Below are 22091 nucleotides of genomic sequence, written 5' to 3'. Positions count from 1 at the left end.
ATACTGTGAGGTGGGGGGCAGGGTACAACGCTGTATATACTGTGAGGGGGGGGCGGGTACAACGCTGTATACACTGAGGTGGGGGGCAGGGTCAACGCTGTATAACTGTGAGGTGGGGGCAGGGTACAGCGCTGTATACACTGAGGTGGGGCAGGGTACAACGCTGTATACACTGAGGTGGGGGCAGGGTACAACGCTGTATACACTGAGGTGGGGGCAGGGTACAGCGCTGTATACACTGAGGTGGGGGCAAGGTACAACGCTGTATATACTGTGAGGGGGGGGGCATGGTACAACGCTGTATATACTGTGAGGTGGGGCAGGGTACAGCGCTGTATACACTGTGAGGTGGGGGCAGGGTACAGCGCTGTATACACTGAGGTGGGGGCAGGGCACAACGCTGTATATACGTGAGGTGGGGGCAGGCACAGCGCTGTATACACTGAGGTGGGGCAGGGCACAACGCTGTATACACTGAGGTGGGGGCAGGGCACAACGCTGTATACTGAGGTGGGGGCAGGGCACAACGCTGTATACACTGTGAGGTGGGGGCAGGGCACACGCTGTTACACTGAGGTGGGGCAGGGCACACGCTGTATACACTGTGAGTGGGGGCAGGGCACAACGCTGTATACACTGAGGTGGGGGCAGGGCACAGCGCGGTATACACTGAGGTGGGGGCAGGGCACAGCGCTGTATACACTGAGGTGGGGGCAGGGCACAGCGCTGTATAACACTGAGGTGGGGGCAGGGCACAGCGCTGTATACACTGAGGTGGGGGCAGGGCACAGCGCTGTATACACTGAGGGGGGGCAGGGCACAGCGCTGTATACACTGAGGTGGGGGCAGGGCACAGCGTGTATACACTGAGGTGGGGCAGGGCACAGCGCTGTATACACTGAGGTGGGGGCAGGGCACAGCGCTGTATACACTGAGGTGGGGGCAGGGCACAGCGCTGTATACACTGAGGTGGGGGCAGGGCACAGCGCTGTATACCTGAGGTGGGGGCAGGGCACAGCGCTGTATACACTGAGGTGGGGGCAGGGCACAGCGCTGTATACACTGAGGTGGGGGCAGGGCACAGCGCTGTATACACTGAGGTGGGGGCAGGGTACAGCGCTGTATACACTGAGGTGGGGGCAGGCACAGCGCTGTATACACTGAGGTGGGGCAGGGCACAGCGCTGTATACACTGAGGGGGGCAGGGCACAGCGCTGTATACACTGTGAGGTGGGGGCAGGGTACAGCGCTGTATATACTGTGAGGTGGGGGCAGGGTACAGCGCTGTATATACTGTGAGGTGGGGCGGGTACAGCGCTGTATATACTGTGAGGTGGGGGCAGGGCACAGCGCTGTATACACTGAGGTGGGGGCAGGGCACAGCGCTGTATACACTGAGGTGGGGGCAGGGCACAGCGCTGTATACACTGAGTGGGGGCAGGGCACAGCGCTGTATACACTGAGGTGGGGGCAGGGCACAGCGCTGTATACACTGAGGTGGGGGCAGGGCACAGCGCTGTATACACTGAGGGGGGGCAGGGCACAGAGCTGTATACATGAGGTGGGGGCAGGGTACAGCGCTGTATAACGTGAGGTGGGGGCAGGGGTACAGCGCTGTATACACTGTGAGGTGGGGGCAGGGTACAGCGCTGTCTACACTGTGAGGTGGGGGCAGGGTACAGCGCTGTATACACTGTGAGGTGGGGGCAGGGTACAGCGCTGTATAACACTGTGAGGTGGGGCAGGGTACCGCGCTGTATACACTGAGGTGGGGTGCAGGGCACAGCGCTTATACACTGAGGTGGGGGCAGGGCACAGGCGCTGTATACACGATGGTGGGGGGCAGGGCACGCGCTGTATACACTGAGGTGGGGGGCAGGGCACAGCGCTGTATACACTGAGGTGGGGGCATGGGCACAGCGCTGTATACACTGAGGTGGGGGCAGGGCACAGCGCTGTATACACTGAGGTGGGGGCAGGGCACAGCGCTGTATACACTGAGGTGGGGGCAGGGTACAGCGCTGTATACACTGAGGTGGGGCAGGGTTACAGCGCTGTATATACTGAGGTGGGGGCAGGGTACAGCGCTGTATATACACTGAGGTGGGGGCAAGGGTACAGCGCTGTATACACTGTGAGGTGGGGGCATGGTACAGCGCTGTATACACTGAGGTGGGGGCAGGGTACAACGCTGTATACACTGAGGTGGGGGCAGGGTACAGCGCTGTATACACTGAGATGGGGGCAGGGCACTCTGGTGGTATTGTTCACACACAGCCTGAGGACGCTATGGCGGCTCCTGCTCCTCTCCCCGGCCTCCACCATCCTCTGGCTCCGGTACCTTGCCGCTGTTGATGAAGCGGATCTCCACCGCCCGCCGGGCCGGCATCGGCTCCACACAAAAGGCGAACACGTCGCACATGGAGGCGGCCATGATGGAAAAAGGAATGACCTGTGACCCGGAAACAGCTGTCTAGACGGCAGGTCACATGATCACATCCAGCCTCCTGCACTGCGCTGCATCTTATGTCATACTTCCTGTCCGCGCCCACTGTAACATGCAAATTACCTATACTAAGCCCCGCCCTCAAAGAGTCCACTGACTCATTATCCCAGACAGTGTCCCCATAACAGTGACATACACAGCGCCCCCATAACAGTGCCATCCACAGTGCCCTATAACAGTGACCTCCACAGTGCCCCCATAACAGTGACATCCACTGTGCCCCCATAACAGTGACATCCACAGTGCCCCATAACAGTGACATCCACAGTGCCCCCATAACAGTGACATCCACAGTGCCCCCATAACAGTGACATCCACAGTGCCCCATAACAGTGACATCCACAGTGCCCCCATAACAGTGATCCACAGTGCCCCATAACAGTGACATCCACAGTCCCCATAACAGTGACATCCACAGTCCCCATAACAGTGACATCCACAGCCCCCATAACAGTGACATCCACAGTGCCCCCATAACAGTGACATCCACAGTGCCCCCATAACAGTGACATCCACAGTGCCCCCATAACAGTGACATCCACAGCGCCCCCATAACAGTGACATCCACAGTGCCCCCATAACAGTGACATCCACAGTGCCCCCATAACAGTGACATCCACAGTGCCCCCATAACAGTGACATCCACAGTGCCCCCATAACAGTGACATCCACAGTGCCCCCATAACAGTGACATCCACAGTGCCCCCATAACAGTGACATCCACAGTGCCCCCATAACAGTGACATCCACAGTGCCCCATAACAGTGACATCCACAGCCCCATAACAGTGACATCCACAGCCCCCATAACAGTGACATCCACAGTGCCCCCATAACAGTGACATCCACAGTGCCCCCATAACAGTGACATCCACAGTGCCCCATAACAGTGACATCCACAGTGCCCCCATAACAGTGACATCCACAGTGCCCCCATAACAGTGACATCCACAGTGCCCCCATAACAGTGACATCCACAGTGCCCCCATAACAGTGACATCCACAGTCCCCATAACAGTGACATCCACAGTGCCCCATAACAGTGACATCCACAGCCCCATAACAGTGACATCCACAGTGCCCCATAACAGTGACATCCACAGTGCCCCCATAACAGTGACATCCACAGTGCCCCCATAACAGTGACATCCACAGTGCCCCATAACAGTGACATCCACAGTGCCCCCATAACAGTGACATCCACAGTGCCCCCATAACAGTGACATCCACAGTGCCCCATAACAGTGACATCCACAGTGCCCCCATAACAGTGACATCCACAGTGCCCCATAACAGTGACATCCACAGTGCCCCCATAACAGTGACATCCACAGTGCCCCCATAACAGTGACATCCACAGTGCCCCCATAACAGTGACATCCACAGTGCCCCCATAACAGTGACTCCACAGTGCCCCATAACAGTGACATCCACAGCGCCCCATAACAGTGACATCCACAGTGCCCCCATAACAGTGACATCCACAGCCCATAACAGTGACATCCACAGTGCCCCCATAACAGTGGCATCCACAGTGCCCCCATAACAGTGACATCCACAGTGCCCCCATAACAGTGACATCCACAGTGCCCCCATAACAGTGACATCCACAGCGCCCCATAACAGTGACATCCACAGCGCCCCATAACAGTGACATCCACAGCGCCCCCATAACAGTGACATCCACAGTGCCCCCATAACAGTGACATCCACAGTGCCCCCATAACAGTGACATCCACAGTGCCCCCATAACAGTGACATCCACAGTGCCCCCATAACAGTGACATCCACAGTGCCCCCATAACAGTGACATCCACAGTGCCCCCATAACAGTGACATCCACAGTGCCCCCATAACAGTGACATCCACAGTGCCCCCATAACAGTGACATCCACAGTGCCCCCATAACAGTGACATCCACAGTGCCCCCATAACAGTGACTCCACAGTGCCCCATAACAGTGACATCCACAGTGCCCCCATAACAGTGACATCCACAGTGCCCCATAACAGTGACATCCACAGTGCCCCCATAACAGTGACATCCACAGTGCCCCCATAACAGTGACATCCCAGTGCCCCATAACAGTGACATCCACAGTGCCCCCATAACAGTGACATCCACAGTGCCCCATAACAGTGACATCCACAGCCCCCATAACAGTGACATCCACAGTGCCCCCATAACAGTGACATCCACAGTGCCCCCATAACAGTGACATCCACAGTGCCCCATAACAGTGACATCCACAGTGCCCCCATAACAGTGACATCCACAGCCCCATAACAGTGACATCCACAGCCCCCATAACAGTGACATCCACAGCCCCCATAACAGTGACATCCACAGCCCCATAACAGTGACTCCACAGTGCCCCCATAACAGTGACATCCACAGTGCCCCCATAACAGTGACTCCACAGTGCCCCCATAACAGTGACATCCACAGTGCCCCATAACAGTGACATCCACAGTGCCCCCATAACAGTGACATCCACAGCCCCATAACAGTGACATCCACAGTGCCCCCATAACAGTGACATCCACAGTGCCCCCATAACAGTGACATCCACAGTGCCCCCATAACAGTGACATCCACAGTGCCCCATAACAGTGACATCCACAGTGCCCCATAACAGTGACATCCACAGTGCCCCCATAACAGTGACTCCACAGCCCCATAACAGTGACATCCACAGTGCCCCCATAACAGTGACATCCACAGCCCCATAACAGTGACATCCACAGTGCCCCCATAACAGTGACATCCACAGTGCCCCATAACAGTGACATCCACAGTGCCTCCATAACAGTGACATCCACAGTGCCCCATAACAGTGACATCCACAGTGCCCCCATAACAGTGACATCCACAGTGCCCCATAACAGTGACATCCACAGCGCCCCCATAACAGTGACATCCACAGTGCCCCCATAACAGTGACATCCACAGTGCCCCCATAACAGTGACCTCCACAGTGCCCCCATAACAGTGACATCCACAGTGCCCCCATAACAGTGACATCCACAGTGCCCCATAACAGTGACTCCACAGTGCCCATAACAGTGACATCCACAGTGCCCCCATAACAGTGACATCCACAGTGCCATAACAGTGACATCCACAGCGCCCCATAACAGTGACATCCACAGTGCCCCCATAACAGTGACTCCACAGTGCCCCATAACAGTGACTCCACAGTGCCCATAACAGTGACATCCACAGCCCCCATAACAGTGACATCCACAGTGCCCCATAACAGTGACATCCACAGTGCCCCATAACAGTGACATCCACAGCGCCCCCATAACAGTGACATCCACAGTGCCCCATAACAGTGACATCCACAGTGCCCATAACAGTGACATCCACAGTGCCCCCATAACAGTGACATCCACAGTGCCCATAACAGTGACATCCACAGTGCCCCCATAACAGTGACATCCACAGTCCCCCATAACAGTGACATCCACAGTGCCCCCATAAAACAGTGACATCCACAGTCCCACAGTGCCCCCCATAACAGTGACATCCACAGTGCCCCCAATAAGAATAATGCTCCAATTAGTGCTCCCCAGTAAGAAAAATGTCCCTCATTTTACCATCATAAACGTAGTAGCTCGAATTCAATGTTTGGCAAAGGGAATCAGAAAGAAGGAATCATTGAATGTAGAAGAAAGACTGAAAGCTGAAGAAACTGTCATAAGACTCATTCAACAGAGATTCTACAGTGAAGAGTTGAAGAGACTTAGTCAAGAACCGAAAAGGCTTCCACACAACCACCCATTGTACAAGCCTAATCTTGTTCTTCAGGATGGTTACTGAAGGTGGGAGGGAGACTGGAACGTTACCTAGCAGAGTGAAGCATCCAGCAATTCTAATCAAAAACTCTACCTTCAGAAGATTGATGACTGCCACAACAAATCCTTGCATCAAGGAAGAAGCTTTTCCCAAAGCTGTTTGAGAGAAGGTGGTTACTGGATTGTGAAAGGAAGCAAAGTTATAGCAAAGTATATAAGTAAATGTGTAGTCTGCAGAAAGGCACGTAGACCTACAGAAGAACAAAGAATGGCAGATTTACCGGCAGATCGTGTAAACCCATCACCACCATTTCTTTATAGCGGAATGGATTGTTTAGGCCCATTCATCACCAAACAGAACCGCAAGGAGTACAAGAGATATGGACTAATATTACATGTCTGAGCTCCAGAGCAATTCACCTGGAAAAGTTAGAAGATTTGTCAACTGACGCATTCATCAACGCCTTGAGATGTTTCATAGCCATTAGAGGTACCGTCAGAGAGCTTAGATCTGACCAAGGGTCTAATTCTGTCGGAGCAAAGAATGAATTGAAGAAAGCTCTAAAAGGGATCGATAAAGAAAAAGTACCTGAGTATTTGTTAGAGAAACAGTGTGATTTTTATATGAATGCTCCACATGCAGCCATACAGGAGGCGTTTGGGAAAGACAAATCAGAACTGTGAGAAATGTGTTAAGTTCAGTGTTGAAAAAGAACGCCGGAAGAATAGATGATGCTTCACTTAGGACCCTATTCTATGAAGTAATGTCTATTGTCAACAGTCGTCCACTTACAGTTAATAACATCAACGATCCAACAAGTTTGGATCCTTTAACTCCCAACCATCTACTTCACATTAAGTCTGATTACATAGAGCCACCACCTGGCAAGTTCACCAAAGAGGATTTATATGCCAGAAGGAGATGGTGAAGAGTTCAATATCTATCAGAACAGTTTTGGAATAGATGGAGGAAAGAGTGCTTAGCCAATCTGATGCTGAGAAGTAAATGGCAAACACCCAGAAGAAATGTCCAAGTTAGTGACATAGTGTTAGTGAAAGAAGATTTACCTAGAAGTCAATGGAAATTGGCCAAAGTTCGAGACGTTCAAAAGGACGAAGACAAACTAGTAAGAAGAGTGTTGTTACAAATAGAAGACTCAAAACTTGACAAAAAAGGAAAACGTCTCAATACTGCACTCAAGCTGGAACGTCCTATACAGAAGTTAGTTGTTCTACTTGAGAGTGATAAAAAACACTTGGAAGTTGAGAACCTGATGGAAAATTCCTCAAATTCATGCTCAAGTCCTACTGTAGTGTCCCACTAGGTAGGGGTGGGCACTACACAAGGGTCAATTGGTGTGCGCGTTACTCCTACTCACAAGGGACAGAAATGTTATATTTAATTGTGCATTTAATGTATGTTTTAATGTGTTTTTATATGCAATGTTCCCCTGTATGATGCAATAGCAGGCCTAGTTGGGTGTAGTTAGACATCCCAGACACTAGAGGGAGATAGGGAGCCCCTAGTATAAATGTCCAGGCCCAGACAGGGAGTGGTTAGGTCATAGTCAGGAGTCTGTGGAGACAGAAGTGAGAAGGCACCAGCCCAGGATATGCTGAGGGCCTCCTGCTTGGAGACCGAGCTCATTCCAGGGGACTAGAGGAGTTACCTCGTCAGCCTGAAGCTCCTGAGGCTAAGCTTAGCTCCGTTGAGATACCCCAGTAGCAGGACAGAACCTCCTGGGAGAAACCCACAGTCCTTCACCAGACAAGTCAGGATATTACAAGAAAAGATAAGTAACACTGATGGGCAGATGCTTTAGAAAGGCAAAGCAAGGATTTAATACGAGAGGAAGATATATAGATATACCAAGGATTTAAGCCACCATTTAGGCATCCGGGCCTTGGGATAGAAAGCCAGACAGGAGTTCTAGAAAGGACAGTGTACGCTATTTCTGAGGAAAGGTACAGAAAGAACAGTGTACGCTATTTCTGAGGAAAGGTACAACCTGATTCTGAGCGCATTGTGGATTTACCCTCTGAGTATCTTGCATAATCAATACCTGCCATCTTGTGGAATAAGCCTGCTTGTAACGCTGTGATCTAAAAGACTGTGATACCATCTGATGTACAAAGTTGGACTGTTAAGTAAAGCAACGTTTGGTTCACTATACCACCTGTGTACCTCACTTATTCCAACTCTAAATCGGTTTGCCACCGTCACGGGCACTGGCGTCACGAATCCAACAGGGACCTCGCCCCAGGCACTCAAAATACCCGTAACATCCAGGGCACCTCATCCACCATCAGGCCTGGTCCCTACATACAGAGTGTGCCCCAGAGGAACCGTGTCTACCTCTCCTTCACTGCCACATGCCTGCCCAGGGTTCTCCAATACAGTGAGCAACCCTCGATTGCCCATAACCGTGACCTCACTTCGCTATACCCTGCAGGTCTGGCGTGCTGCATAAATTGGCGTCACGAACAGGATACGATCATTCCTGCGCCTTTGCGGATACAAAAACTGTGTGCTGTTTATAGCCTTAAAGTGACATGCCCTAATTGCTTTATTGAAAATTGCTGGGCCAAAGTGAACTGTGATAATTGCGGTGTGAAGATTATATTGTATGGACTGTTTGCTGCCGATTTAAGTCACCGCTTGCTGTCAGTGAATAGACAGCTATTTTGCACAAAGATGGCCGCTTAGCTTGACTGGAATTGTTTGCTGCGTCATCTTCATACTGAATTGGCGGTAAAAATTGGCGCCTTCTGCTGAAAAGTGCGGGAAGGCTATATGTCGGCGCCACCGCCCTGTCTGGACATTTGCATGTCTGCTGAAATGGACTCCGTCTCCCCCATACTGGAGTACCTGGGGGGCGGCCTCCCAGTGCAATGGGAGGATCTGTCTGCAATTGTTGGCGCCACCCTGTCGCTCTCCAGAGAAGGATCGAGCATGTTGAGGAGTGAGGACTGCTCTGCTGGGATGTCCGCGCCTGACCTGTTAACAATGAACATTGTTGGTGTAAAGCAAGAGGACGCTCCACCGGCCTACCCTCCGGGACCGGAGAGACCCACCTGCCCGCCACCGAGGACGCAACCGGAGACCTACTATGGCTCCTGGAGAGACTTTTTCCAGCCCTCGTTTAAGTGGTCGGCTTTAATGGCAGAGATCCGGGAGGCCGCAATAAAGAAGACAACCAAGACTAAAATATATTATGAAGAACTGGCAAAGACCGTTCACGAGTGCCACACTGACACCCAACCCCGCCTGGAAAGGAGAATGGGGTTGGTTGTGGCCTTTGACAAGGACCGAGGCTTCGGTTTCATAAAGGACTATATTACCGGCAGAGACTTATATGTTCATCGGAGGTCCGTCAAGCGGAGCTACCTCCCAGAGCATCTACATAACCTCCGCGAGGGAGAGGAAGTCGAGTTCACCCCTGCTGAGGGCCTGCGAGGCCCCTACGCCACTGCCGTGTCCCGTCCTAAAAAGAAAACGAAGGACTGGGACATTGATGAGGACCACCCTGGCTGCGAGCGCGAACCTGTGCGCTCTCCAGAACCGGCCCATCATGCCTTCCAAGAACGGGGCTCCTTCATTGGCCCGAATGTCTTTTGGCAACCAACAGTGGTGGAGAAGAGGGTAAGCCCATGGCCCTCACCTGAGCTGCCTCGCAGGGAGAAAACTGTCCGTGAACTGGAAGATGCCGAAAGATTCCGTGCTGCCCTGGACAACATCAGAAGAGGAAGAAAAGCGGACGCCTCACCTGAACCTGCAGCGGCTGCGCAGGACGTGCCATCCACCTTACAAGTGCCGGCGGCGACAGCGGAGAACAGCGATCCCGACTCTGAAAGCCTGGACGACCAGATCGTGCGGCTGGAGAAGAAACTGCGTGAGCTGCGCCAGATTGCCTCCGCCAGGATCCAGACTCCACCTGACCTGAAAGAGAAAGGACTTAAGGACTCGGACGTCTCCGGGCCTGAGGTGAGAGTACCTGTCCCTTCCAGCCGGCCCTCTTTAGTGTCAGCACCTGCGGTGAGGTCTTCTTACGCTGTGCACCGGCGCGCAGAGCCAGTCGTCCAGGAACCCACCGGACCGCTTGCAGCAGCGGTACCCAGGCCAGTGCAGCAGCCCACTATTGTCATGCCTGCACCGGTGCGGTCAGCAACCGTGATAACCCCTAGGCCTATGGGGCCAATACCTATTAGGGGTCCGTTCATGCTGCAGTTGCCCCCCAATACTGTGTTGTGGGCACATCCGTCTGTTGATCCTCAGTACAGGCCCAGTCTACAAATGGAGCCAGGGAGCACCACTGAAATGCCATGTGGATATGACTTGCCCCTGTGAATTGGCCTGCTAGGCCCTTGATTTGATTTATTTTGCTAAGGGACCCTATCAAAGAGGATTTAACCCTTTCAGGACAGGAGTCCGTTGTTTTGGCCCCCTGTTGCTGCTGCCAGTTACCCACGGCTCAGTGGAGGCAGCAAACCACTGAAATACCAAGTGCAGCAAGGCCATATTGTTTACAGGACCTCCTGCCTGCTTCTGCAATATTTGGATCCCGTGTTGCCTATTTATATGTTGCACCTTTAACCCTTTCACCCCTTTTCAGGTTGATTAAGGGTATTACAGCACTTATTTTTATATGTATGCCATTTAACCACTTCAGCCCCGCTAGGTGAAACCCCCTTCATGACCAGAGCACTTTTTACACTTCGGCACTACACTCCTTTCACCGTTTATCGCTCGGTCATGCAACTTACCACCCAAATGAATTTTACCTCCTTTTCTTCTCACCAATGGAGCTTTCATTTGGTGGTATTTTATTGCTGCTGACATTTTAACTTTTTTTGTTATTAATCAAAATGTAACGATTTTTTTGCAAAAAAATGACATTTTTCACTTTCAGCTGTAAAATTTTGCAAAAAAAACGGCATCCATAAATAATTTTTTTGCCAAATTTATTGTTCTACATGTCTTTGATAAAAAAAAAATGTTTGGGCAAAAAAAAAAAATGGTTTGGGTAAAAGTTATAGCATTTACAAACTATGGTACAAAAATGTGAATTTCCGCTTTTTGAAGCAGCTCTGACTTTCTGAGCATCTGTCATGATTCCTGAGGTTCTACAATGCCCAAACAGTAGAGAAACCCCACAAATGACCCCATTTCGGAAAGTAGACACCCTAAGGTATTCGCTGATGGGCATAGTGAGTTCATAGAACTTTTTATTTTTTGTCACAAGTTAGCGGAAAATGATGATGATTATTTTTTTTTTTTCTTACAAAGTCTCATATTCCACTAACTTGCGACAAAAAATAAAAAATTCTAGGAACTCGCCATGCCCCTCACGGAATACCTTGGGGTGTCTTCTTTCCAAAATGGGGTCACTTGTGGGGTAGTTATACTGCCCTGGCAATTTAGGGGCCCAAATGTGTGAGAAGAACCTTGCAATCAAAATCTGTAAAAAATGGCCGGTGAAATCCGAAAGGTGCATTTTGGAATATGTGCCCCTTTGCCCACCTTGGCATCAAAAAAGTGTCACACATCTGGTATCGCCGTACTCAGGAGAAGTTGGGGAATGTGTTTTGGGGTGTCATTTTACATATACCCATGCTGGGTGAGAGAAATATCCTGGCAAAAGACAACTTTTCCAATTTTTTTATACAAAGTTGGCATTTGATCAAGATGTTTATCTCACCCAGCATGGGTATATGTAAAATGACATCCCAAAACACATTCCCCAGCTTCTCCTGAGTACGGCGATACCAGATGTGTCACACTTTTTTGCAGCCTAGATGCGCAAAGGTGCCCAAATTCCTTTTAGGAGGGCATTTTTAGACATTTGGATCCCAGACTTCTTCTCACGCTTTAGGGCCCCTAAAAAGCCAGGGCAGTATAAATACCCCACATGTGACCCCACTTTGGAAAGAAGACACCCCAAGGTATCCAATGAGGGGCCTGGCAAGTTCATAGAATTTTTTTTTTTTCGCATAAGTTAGCGGAAATTGATTTTTTTTTTTTGTTTTTTCTCACAAAGTCTCACTTTCCGCTAACTTAGGACAAAAATTTCAATCTTTCATGGACTCAATATGCCCCTCACGGAATACCTTGGGGTGTCTTCTTTCCAAAATGGGGTCAGTTGTGGGGTGTTTGTACTGCCCTGGCATTTGAGGGTCTCCGCAATCATTACATGTATGGCCAGCATTAGGAGTTTCTGCTATTCTCCTTATATTGAGCATACAGGTAATGAGATTTTTTTTTCCGTTCAGCCTCTGGGCTGAAAGAAAAAAATGAACGGCACAGATTTCTTCATTCGCATCGATCAATGTGGATGAAAAAATCTCTGCCAAAAAAAAAAAATGGAGGGGAAAGGCGTCTGCCAGGACATAGGAGCTCCGCCCTACATCCATACCCACTTAGCTCGTATGCCCTGGCAAACCAGATTTCTCCATTCACATCAATCGATGTGGATGAATAAATCATTGCCGGGATTTTTTTTTTTTTTTTTATATATATATACAAAGTGTTTGCCAAAGCATAGGAACGCCGCCTCCTCCTCAGCTCGTATGCCTTGGCAAACGTATCTGTTACTGCAGAGTAGAAATCCCGTCTTGCAGCGCCGCATACACCGACTTGTGTGTAATCTGACAGCAGCGCAATGCTTCTGTCAGAATGCACATCAGTGCTGCAGCTAATCGATCGGTTGGTCCACCTGGAAGGTAAAAAAAGAAAAAAAAAGAAAAAGAAAAAACTAGGCCGCAACGCAATAATTTTATTAACTTTGCAACAGAACATATAAACTTTAACTTTTTTAACTGAACATTAACCTTTTTGCTTACTGGTGTTTTTTTTTTTTTGTTTTTTTTTACCTTTATAGAACAAACCTCTCCTTCCCCATGGGTCAATGTGCAAAGCGCAAATCGCCCAAAGATGTGGCGAAGTGCGTTATGCACTTTGTCCCAGGTGAAAGGAGAGGTTTGCAGCAGCTGTATGTGAATGGGCCCTAATAGCCCTGTGTGCCTGTCCTGGTGAGATGTGATCCCTATGCTAGGTGTACCTGTGTGTGGTACTTCCGAAAACACTCCCCTAAGCATAGGGCAGGGTGGTCAGGGCAGTCAGGACAGAAATAGCTGGTGTCACGCCTTATTCCACTCCTGCTACAGACACAACATCTTTTTCGGGGTGACGGTTGGGTTGAGGTACCAGGAACGACATTGGGGAAATGTCGCTCGTGTAGACGGCTAACTACACTGGTGGATGGGGCCACGGAACCTCCTGGGTACAGGAGGTTCTCGATGATCTCTTCCTGAAATTTGAGGAAGGATCCAGTTCTCCCAGCCTTACTGTAGAGAACAAAACTATTGTACAGAGCCAATTGAATTAAATATACAGACACCTTCTTATACCAGCGTCTGGTTCTGCGGGACACTAAATACGGAGCCAACATCTGGTCATTGAAGTCCACCCCTCCCATGTGGAGGTTATAGTCGTGGACTGAGAGGGGCTTTTCAATGACACGGGTTGCTCGCTCAATTAGTATTGTCGTGTCTGCGTGAATGGAGGAGAGCATGTAAACGTCACGCTTGTCTCTCCATTTCACCGCGAGCAGTTCTTCGTTACACAGTGCGGCCCTCTGCCCCCTTGCAAGACGGGTGCTAACGAGCCGTTGGGGGAAGCCCGCGCGACTAGTTCGCGCGGTGCCACAGGCGCCAATCCGTTCTAGAAACAAATGCCTAAAGAGGGCCACACTTGTGTAAAAATTGTCCACATAAAGATGGTACCCCTTGCCGAATAAGGGTGACACCAAGTCCCAAACTGTCTTCCCACTGCTCCCCAGGTAGTCAGGGCAACCGACCGGCTCCAGGGTCTGATCTTTTCCCTCATAGACCCGAAATTTGTGGGTATAGCCTGTGGCCCTTTCACAGAGCTTATACAATTTGACCCCATACCGGGCGCGCTTGCTTGGGATGTATTGTTTGAAGCCAAGGCGCCCGGTAAAATGTATCAGGGACTCGTCTACGCAGATGTTTTGCTCTGGGGTATAAATATCTGCAAATTTCTGGTTGAAATGGTCTATGAGGGGCCGAATTTTGTGGAGCCGGTCAAAAGCAGGGTGGCCCCTGGGACGGGAGGCGGTGTTGTCACTAAAGTGCAGGAAACGCAGGATGGCCTCAAAACGTGCCCTGGACATGGCAGCAGAGAACATGGGCATGTGATGAATTGGGTTCGTGGACCAATATGACCGCAATTCATGCTTTTTTGTCAGGCCCATGTTGAGGAGGAGGCCCAGAAAAGTTTTAATTTCGGAAACTTGGACGGGTTTCCACCGGAAAGGCTGGGCATAATAGCTTCCCGGGTTAGCGGTGATAAATTGTGTGGCATACCTGTTTGTTTCGGCCACAACTAAGTCTAAAAGCTCCGCAGTCAAGAACAGCTCAAAAAATCCCAGGGCCGAACCGATCTGAGCTGTCTCAACCCGAACTCCAGACTGGGCGGTGAAAGGGAAAACTACAGGTGCGGCTGAAGTTGGGGACTGCCAATCAGGGTTTGCCAGCACCTCTGGGATTCTAGGGGCTCTACGGGCACGTCTTTGCGGTGGCTGCGACGGGGTCACTACTGCACGTGCCACCGTACCAGCTTCAACTGCCCTTCTGGTGCTCGCCACTTCACCATGTTGTACGGCAGTGCTGGTACTAGGTCCAGGGAGGGCTGGGCTGCTGGTGTATGCCTCACCACGTAATCCGACAGCACCAGCCCCACTCTGCTGCTCTTGAAGCGGATCCTGCGCAACCTGTGGTCTAGCGACACGGGGCCGGGTACGCCTGCTGCTATCAGGGACCTCAGCCTCCTCGTCCGAACTTTGGGTCAGAGAGCCACTGCTTTCTACAGGTTCGTATTCTGACCCGCTGGATTCATCAGATGAGGGTTCCCACTCCTCATCCGACTGGGTCAGAAGCCTGTAGGCCTCTTCAGAAGAATACCCCCTGTTAGACATGTGGGCAACTAAATTTAGGGGTATTCCCTGAGACTACCCAAGAAAAAAAAAGCAAGCCTGTCTTACAAAGGGGAGGCTAGCGAAGTGCCGGAGGCCGCTGCGGTTGATAAAAAATATCAAAACTGATTTTTTTATCGCCGCAGCGCTTGTAAAGTGATTGTGCAGTGATCAAAAAAAAAATTTTTTTTGTCACTGCGGTGGGGCGGGTGTGGGCGAACGCACGTGTGGGCGAGCGATCAGGCCTGATCGGGCAAACACTGCGTTTTGGGTGGAGGGAGAGCTAAGGTGACACTAATACTATTATAGATCTGACTGTGATAAGTTTTGATCACTTACAGATACTATAAAAGTAGAAATGCTGATTAGCGATACGCTAATCAGCGAATAACGGACTGCGGTGCGGTGGGCTGGGCGCTAACCGATCGCTAACTACCTAACCAAGGGACCTAAACTATACCTAAAACCTAACGGTCAATACCAGTGAAAAAAAAAAGTGACAGTTTACACTGATCACTTTTTTCCTTTCACTAGTGATTGACAAAGGGGTGATCAAAGGGTTAATTGGGGTTCAGGGGGGTGATCTGGGGCTATAGTGTGCTGTTTGGTGTACTCACTGTGAAGCCTGCTCCTCTGCTGGATCCAACCGACCAAAAGAACCAGCAGAGGAGCAGAGCAGCCATTTAACACCTTATATTTACAAATATGATCTGTTATCTGGCTCTGTGATTGGCTTTTTTGAAAATCATCAGCTTGCCAGCCGCGATCATTGGCTGGCAAGCTGATGACGAAATGGTCCTCTTCGAAATGCCGGCGCGAACTGCACATGCGCGGGCCGCATATCGCTTCATCTCGCGTCTCGCGAGATGACGCGTATATGCGTCGTTGTGTGCAGCGCTGCCGCCTCCGGACCGCGCATCTGCGTTAGGCGGTCCGGAGGTGGTTAAATAATGTGGACTATTTTATGTGCTGTCACTTTTATTATGCAACTCAAATTGAAAAGAATGTGCCCAGAGATAGACTCTGATGCACCAGAGCCTCTGAGATTTTGCTACTACTTGAAAGAAATGTGCCCAGAGATGGACTCCACTGTATGCGAGCCTCTGTGATCCTATACCTCCAGCCTAGCTGACTTTAATACTTGCTTCTGCTAAAGAAAGGAACCTGGGTACAGACTCATGTTTGTTCTTTGAGCCTCCAAGAACTTTTAATTGTTTTACATTTCTTCTACTGTTCTATTATGGACACTTTGCACTTAAAGTATTATTATGGACTATCCTGGTATTTATTGTTACGCTGCGCCAGGTCAGCGCCCCTGTTCCCTTACATGATCCTGAGAGAAGAGAACGACGCCCCTTTTCACCGAACTTGCGCATTCCAGGCACCCGACCTCTGAGAGGACGCTGTGATCCGCACAATTCACCAAAATAGTTCCACCAAATTCAGATTGCAAGCATACAAACCAGATTCCATACAAATTGCATACAAACTGCTCATACCAGATCATAAGCAATTGCAAACTGCAAACCAAGTTGAGCAAGCAGAACTATTAGTTAGACCTCAGATATACCTCTCAGAGAGATCATAAAGTGCTTAAATAGCTTAAAGTGAGAGAACAGATACTCAAGAGAGAAATATATCCATCATTTTATGTTGAATGACAAGATTGAACAGTTAAACCACCATCTTATGCATACCGCCATTTTGTGAATCTTTATGCAACACGTGTTATGTACCTGAACTATCTGCTGCAGAGGCGGCAGTGTTATATATGAAGAAAAGTTGAAGTTAATAAAGAAGTTATTTCCAGCATTTGGTGTGCTCTTTAAGCCTACTGTTTCCATAGAACGGCGCTAGAGGAATTACAGAGTAATAGACAGTCTGGTTTAGGGTTGGGCGATATACCGGTATCACGATATACTGCGGTATAAAAAAAACGGCCATATGGCGATATCGCTGTTTCCTAAATACCGCTGTATTTTGTGACGTCATAGAAGCGGTCATGTGCGCTGACCGCTTCTAAATCGGCGTCCGCCCGCTCCAGCATGAACCGATACTGGACATTTGCAGAGTACTTGTACTCGCGTTCAAATGTCCCCGATACCTGCTGGCCACTTGCGGCGGCGCTCTCAGAAGTTCGGCCGGCGTGGGGAAAGGAATTCTGTGACTCGCATTCCAGGCACCCGACCTCTGAGAGGACGCTGTGATCCGCGCAATTAACCCCTCAGGTGTGGCACCTGAGGGGTTAATTGGGCGGATCACAGCGTCCTCTCAGAGGTCGGGTGCCGGGAATGTTCTTCAGTCTCTGCATTGGTGGCAGTGAGCAGTGTGCGCCCCCCCCCAGTATATATCATTGGTGGCAGTGGGCAGTTCCGATCGGAGTCCCAGCAGTGTAATGCTGGGGCTCTGATCGGTTACCATGGCAGCCAGGACGCTACTGAAGTCCTGGCTGCCATTGTATGTTAGTGAGCAGCATTATACTCACGTGCGCCGTGGCCGCCGGACGCTCCTTCTTCTCATAGGTCTGTGCGGCGCATTGCTAATGCTATAAGCATTAGCAATGCGCCGCACAGACAGAAGAAGGAGCGACCGGCGCACGTGAGTTTTTGAGGAGGTGACAAACCTAGTCAGTCGCAACGAAGGCACCATCAGCGACCTCATCCCATTTGTTTTCTTCCTGGAGCGTGCCCTGCGAAGAGTGCTGGATCAGGCAGTAGATGAGCGTGAAGAGGAAGAGTTGTGGTCACCATCACCACCAGAAACAGCCTTGTCATCATCGCTTGCCGGACCTGCGGCAACGCTGCAAGAGGAGTATGAGGAAGAGGAGTCAGAGGAGGAATGTGGCTTTGAGGAGGAGGAAGACCAACCACAGCAGGCATCCCAGGGTGCTCGTTGTTGTCAACTATCTGGGACCCGTGGTCTTGTACGTGGCTGGGGGGAAGAACAGACCGTCAATGACATCAGTGAGGAGGAGAAATGGGAAATGAGTAGCTCGGCATCCAACCTTGTGCAAATGGGGTCTTTCATGCTGTCATGTCTGTTGAGGGACCCTCGTATAAAAGGGATGAAGGAAACGACCTGTACTGGGTGGCCACGCTACTAGACCCCCGTTATAAGCAGAAAGTGGCGGAAATGTTACCAAATTACCGGAAGTCAGAAAGGATGCACCTGTTCAAAACCAAACTAAAAAATATGCTTTACACAGCTTATAAGGGGGATGTCACAGCACAACGGGAATCTAACAGGGGAAGAGGGGAAAGTAATCCTCCTCCTACCACGACCACGGCGGCAAGGACAGGACGCTTTACAGATGTGTTGTTGATGGAGGACATGCAGAGCTTTTTCAGTCCTACGCATCGCCACAGCCCTTCGGGATCCAGCCTTAGAGAACGACTCGACCGACAGGTGGCAGACTACCTCGCCTTAACTGCAGATATCGACACTATGAGGATCGATGAACCCCTTGACTACTGGGTGTGCAGGCTTGACCTGTGGCCTGAGCTATCCCAATTTGCAATAGAACTTTTGGCCTGCCCCGCTTCAAGTGTCCTGTCAGAAAGGACCTTCAGTGCAGCAGGAGGCATTGTCACTGACAAAAGAAGTCGCCTCGGTCAAAAAAGTGTTGATTACCTCCCCTTCATTAAGATGAATGAGGCATGGATCCCGAAGGGACTGACAGTGGGGGATACGTTTGACTAACAAAAGGCCTGATGACATGCCTTGGCCTCAAAATGGTCCCCACGCTGCTGTATTTAATGTCTGCATACCGGATGACTTTCGTGAATTCTCCGCCACCAACTAGGGTTCAAGCCACAATGTTTTAGTCACCTTTCTGCTTGGAAAACATCAGTTTTTCCGGCCGCTGCTACAACAGCGGCTGCAACAATAACATTGTTTTTCAGGCATGTGTACAAGCCTAATTTTTCTGGCCTCTGGTGCTGCACTGTGGCTGCAAAAACAAAACAAAACAAAAAAGGCACATACAAGTGTCAATTCCCTTTGTGATCGTTACCTTGTTGTGGTGAAGGGGCTTGCGTATCACAATGAAGCGATCATCACCTCTATGAGTGTGTTGGCAATGTTGCCACACCCCAGATGATAAGGCCGTTGCTTCATTATGATCAGACCAAAAGCAATTGGCTGGATAATTTTTCAAAGAATAAACATAAATTTTCTTTTTTTCTTTTCTTTTTTTTTAAGTTGTATGGGTGGGTTTTTAATACATAAAACAAAAAAAATCATAATAAAGTTTTTTTATAGTGCAATAATGCAGACAATTAAAAAAATCCCCATCAATTTCAATACAAATCAAGTACAAAGTTAAGAACTAAATTATTCCAGGATGTCGTAATGGTTCGTTAATTCGACAATGGTTAATCAATTCGACACACGTCCCCGGATAGGGGACGTAACAGGGATTGAACTGATAGGAATAGGACTAGTTAAGACACCACTCATATAGGGTGTCACAGCACATTGCTCCGTGCACGCGCAGTGCCCCAACTTGGGAGTAAGAGGACCGACCAAGCTGCTTTTTCCATCTCCCGGTTCCTAAAATCAATCCAGTTTGGTGTATCAGAGTTTGGTCTGTCACTGTGAAGGCAGTCGAAGGTACCCGGCCTAAATTTTTTTTCACAAAAGGCAATCCCTGATATGGGACGTAACAGGGATTAAACTGATGAGAATTGCACGGCGCAGACGCAGTGACCGTGGATTCAAACAAAGGGGAGGGAGCCAGCGTTTTTTTAACCATCTCCCCATTCGAAAAATCAATTAAATTCTCCTTTCCGGGACCCTTGGTGTTGTACATGGCTGGTGGAGGAAGAAACCTTCAATGACATCAACGGGGCATGGCTAGCTTGGTATCCAACCTTGTGCAAATGGGGAGTTTGCGGTTGGGCAAATGGACTGTTTGCGGTGGTTTGCGGTGCATTAAAAGGGGAGTTTGGTCTGTCAATGTCTGTGAAGCGGGCGTAACCCTTACACTACCTGATCGATACAACATCATACCTGATCGTATACACACACTGGATGTTTTAAACCACGTTGTTCAAAAAAAATTAGGATTGTTAGGTGATTTATGCCCTTTATGGATTAAAACCCAACTCTGCGTCAACTATGTAATTTTCCATGGGAGTTTTGCCATGGATCCCCCTCCGGCATGCCACAGTCCAGGTGTTAGTCCCCTTGAAACAACTTTTCCATCACTACTGTGGCTAGAAAGAGTCCCTGTGGGTTTTAAAATTCGCCTGCCTATTGAAGTCAATTACGGTTCGCCCATTCGCGAACATTTGCAGAAATTCGCGTTCGCCTGTATTAGACAAGAATGGGAGAGCATTCCTATTTCTAAACTTGAGAAACTGGTCTCCTCGGTCCCCAGACGTCTGTTGAGTGTTGTAAGAAGAAGGGGAGATGCCACACAGTGGTGAAAATGGCCTTGTCCCAACTTTTTGGGGATTTGTTGACACCATGAAATTCTGATCCAACATATTTTTCCCTTAAAATGGTAAATTTTATCAGTTTAAACTTTTGTTCCGTGATTTATGTTCTATTCTGAATAAAATATTAGAAGTTGGCGCCTCCACATCATTGCATTCAGTATTTATTCACGATTTGTATAGTGTCCCAACTTTTTTGGAATCCGGTTTGTATATAGATAATCCTACAGCACATAATTATAAAGAATGGACAGATAAGGTGGCTAAACTGGAAAGTGATTTACGGGTAATGAAGAAAACTATGTAAGAGATAATTATATTTTTGCACATATACCGGGTAAGAAGTTGGCTGCCCTGGTGGCAACTCAGACCAAACATAACAAATATATTCATTGCTTGATAGACAAATCTGGTCATAAAACTGTCGAACAAAAATAAAAATTTGAGCTTCTTAGGGAATACTTTGAAGATATATACAGTAGCAGGGTAAATAAGAGCTTGGTGGAATTACAACAATTCCCAGGGAAAATTACTATCACTAAAATAACTGCAGATCCGAGAGAAAGCCTAGAAGTCCCTTTAGATTCGGCTGAAGTAGAGATAATACTGTCCAAGATAACTAAGAACAAGACCCCAGGAACAGATGGTATCCCATTTGAAATATACGCCAATATAAAGAAGTATTAATCTTGAAATTGCTCACAATGTGGACAGCTTTGAGGGAAATCGGGAAACTCCCAGATTCTGTCAGAGAAGCCTTAATAACCTTAATATTAAAACCAGGGAAAGACCCGGAGATCCCGGATTCATATCACCCTATCTCATTAATTAATACTGATAATAAAATATTAGCACGGATTCTTGCAAATAGACTTGGGAGTAGCACATTGGGGAGATAGCGCCATACCTAAGGCTAGGGAATGGGAGAACCTGATTAGAGTCTCACTAGTCGGAGAGAAATTTCATTTAGTATCACCTTAGAAAAATTACATGTTTGTTAAAAGGTGGCGGAGATGGTTGAATTATTAGACTGTGGCAGAGATGGGATCGGGGGGACTTGGGGGAAGGGAGGAAGCGGGGAGTGGAGGGAGACGAGCAGGTAAGCAGCGAGGTTTAATACAGTCCCCCCCCCCTATTATTATTATTTTTTTCGGTCTTTCTTCTGTCCGCCTCCAGGAGTGGACAAAGCAACAGGCAGAGTGGGAGGAATCGGGTAATATAAACTTCAACTAATTGTTTATTGTATCAAAGAAAGGAGGAAAAGTGTATACAATATGTATGAATAAATGTATAAACGAGCATATAATAATAAAGAATATTTAATAAATAAAAAAAGAGAGGTATACTGGCCGCAC

General features: G+C 49.1%; 1 protein-coding gene across 1 annotated transcript in view; it reads right to left on the bottom strand.

Moving 5' to 3' along the window:
• Positions 1–2287: 2287 nt before the first annotated feature.
• LOC122924412 (vomeronasal type-2 receptor 26-like) overlaps positions 2288–22091 on the bottom strand; it is a 100107-nt gene continuing 80303 nt past the window's right edge. The window contains exon 7 of the mRNA XM_044275476.1: positions 2288–2452. Coding sequence (XP_044131411.1) covers positions 2288–2452 — 165 coding nt within the window. The remainder of the gene's footprint in view (positions 2453–22091) is intronic.

This window comes from Bufo gargarizans, chromosome 1 (genome assembly GCF_014858855.1).
Source record: "Bufo gargarizans isolate SCDJY-AF-19 chromosome 1, ASM1485885v1, whole genome shotgun sequence".
NCBI lineage: Eukaryota > Metazoa > Chordata > Amphibia > Anura > Bufonidae > Bufo > Bufo gargarizans.
Note: the sequence above shows the minus strand (reverse complement) of the source record. Positions and strands in the feature narration are given on the sequence as shown.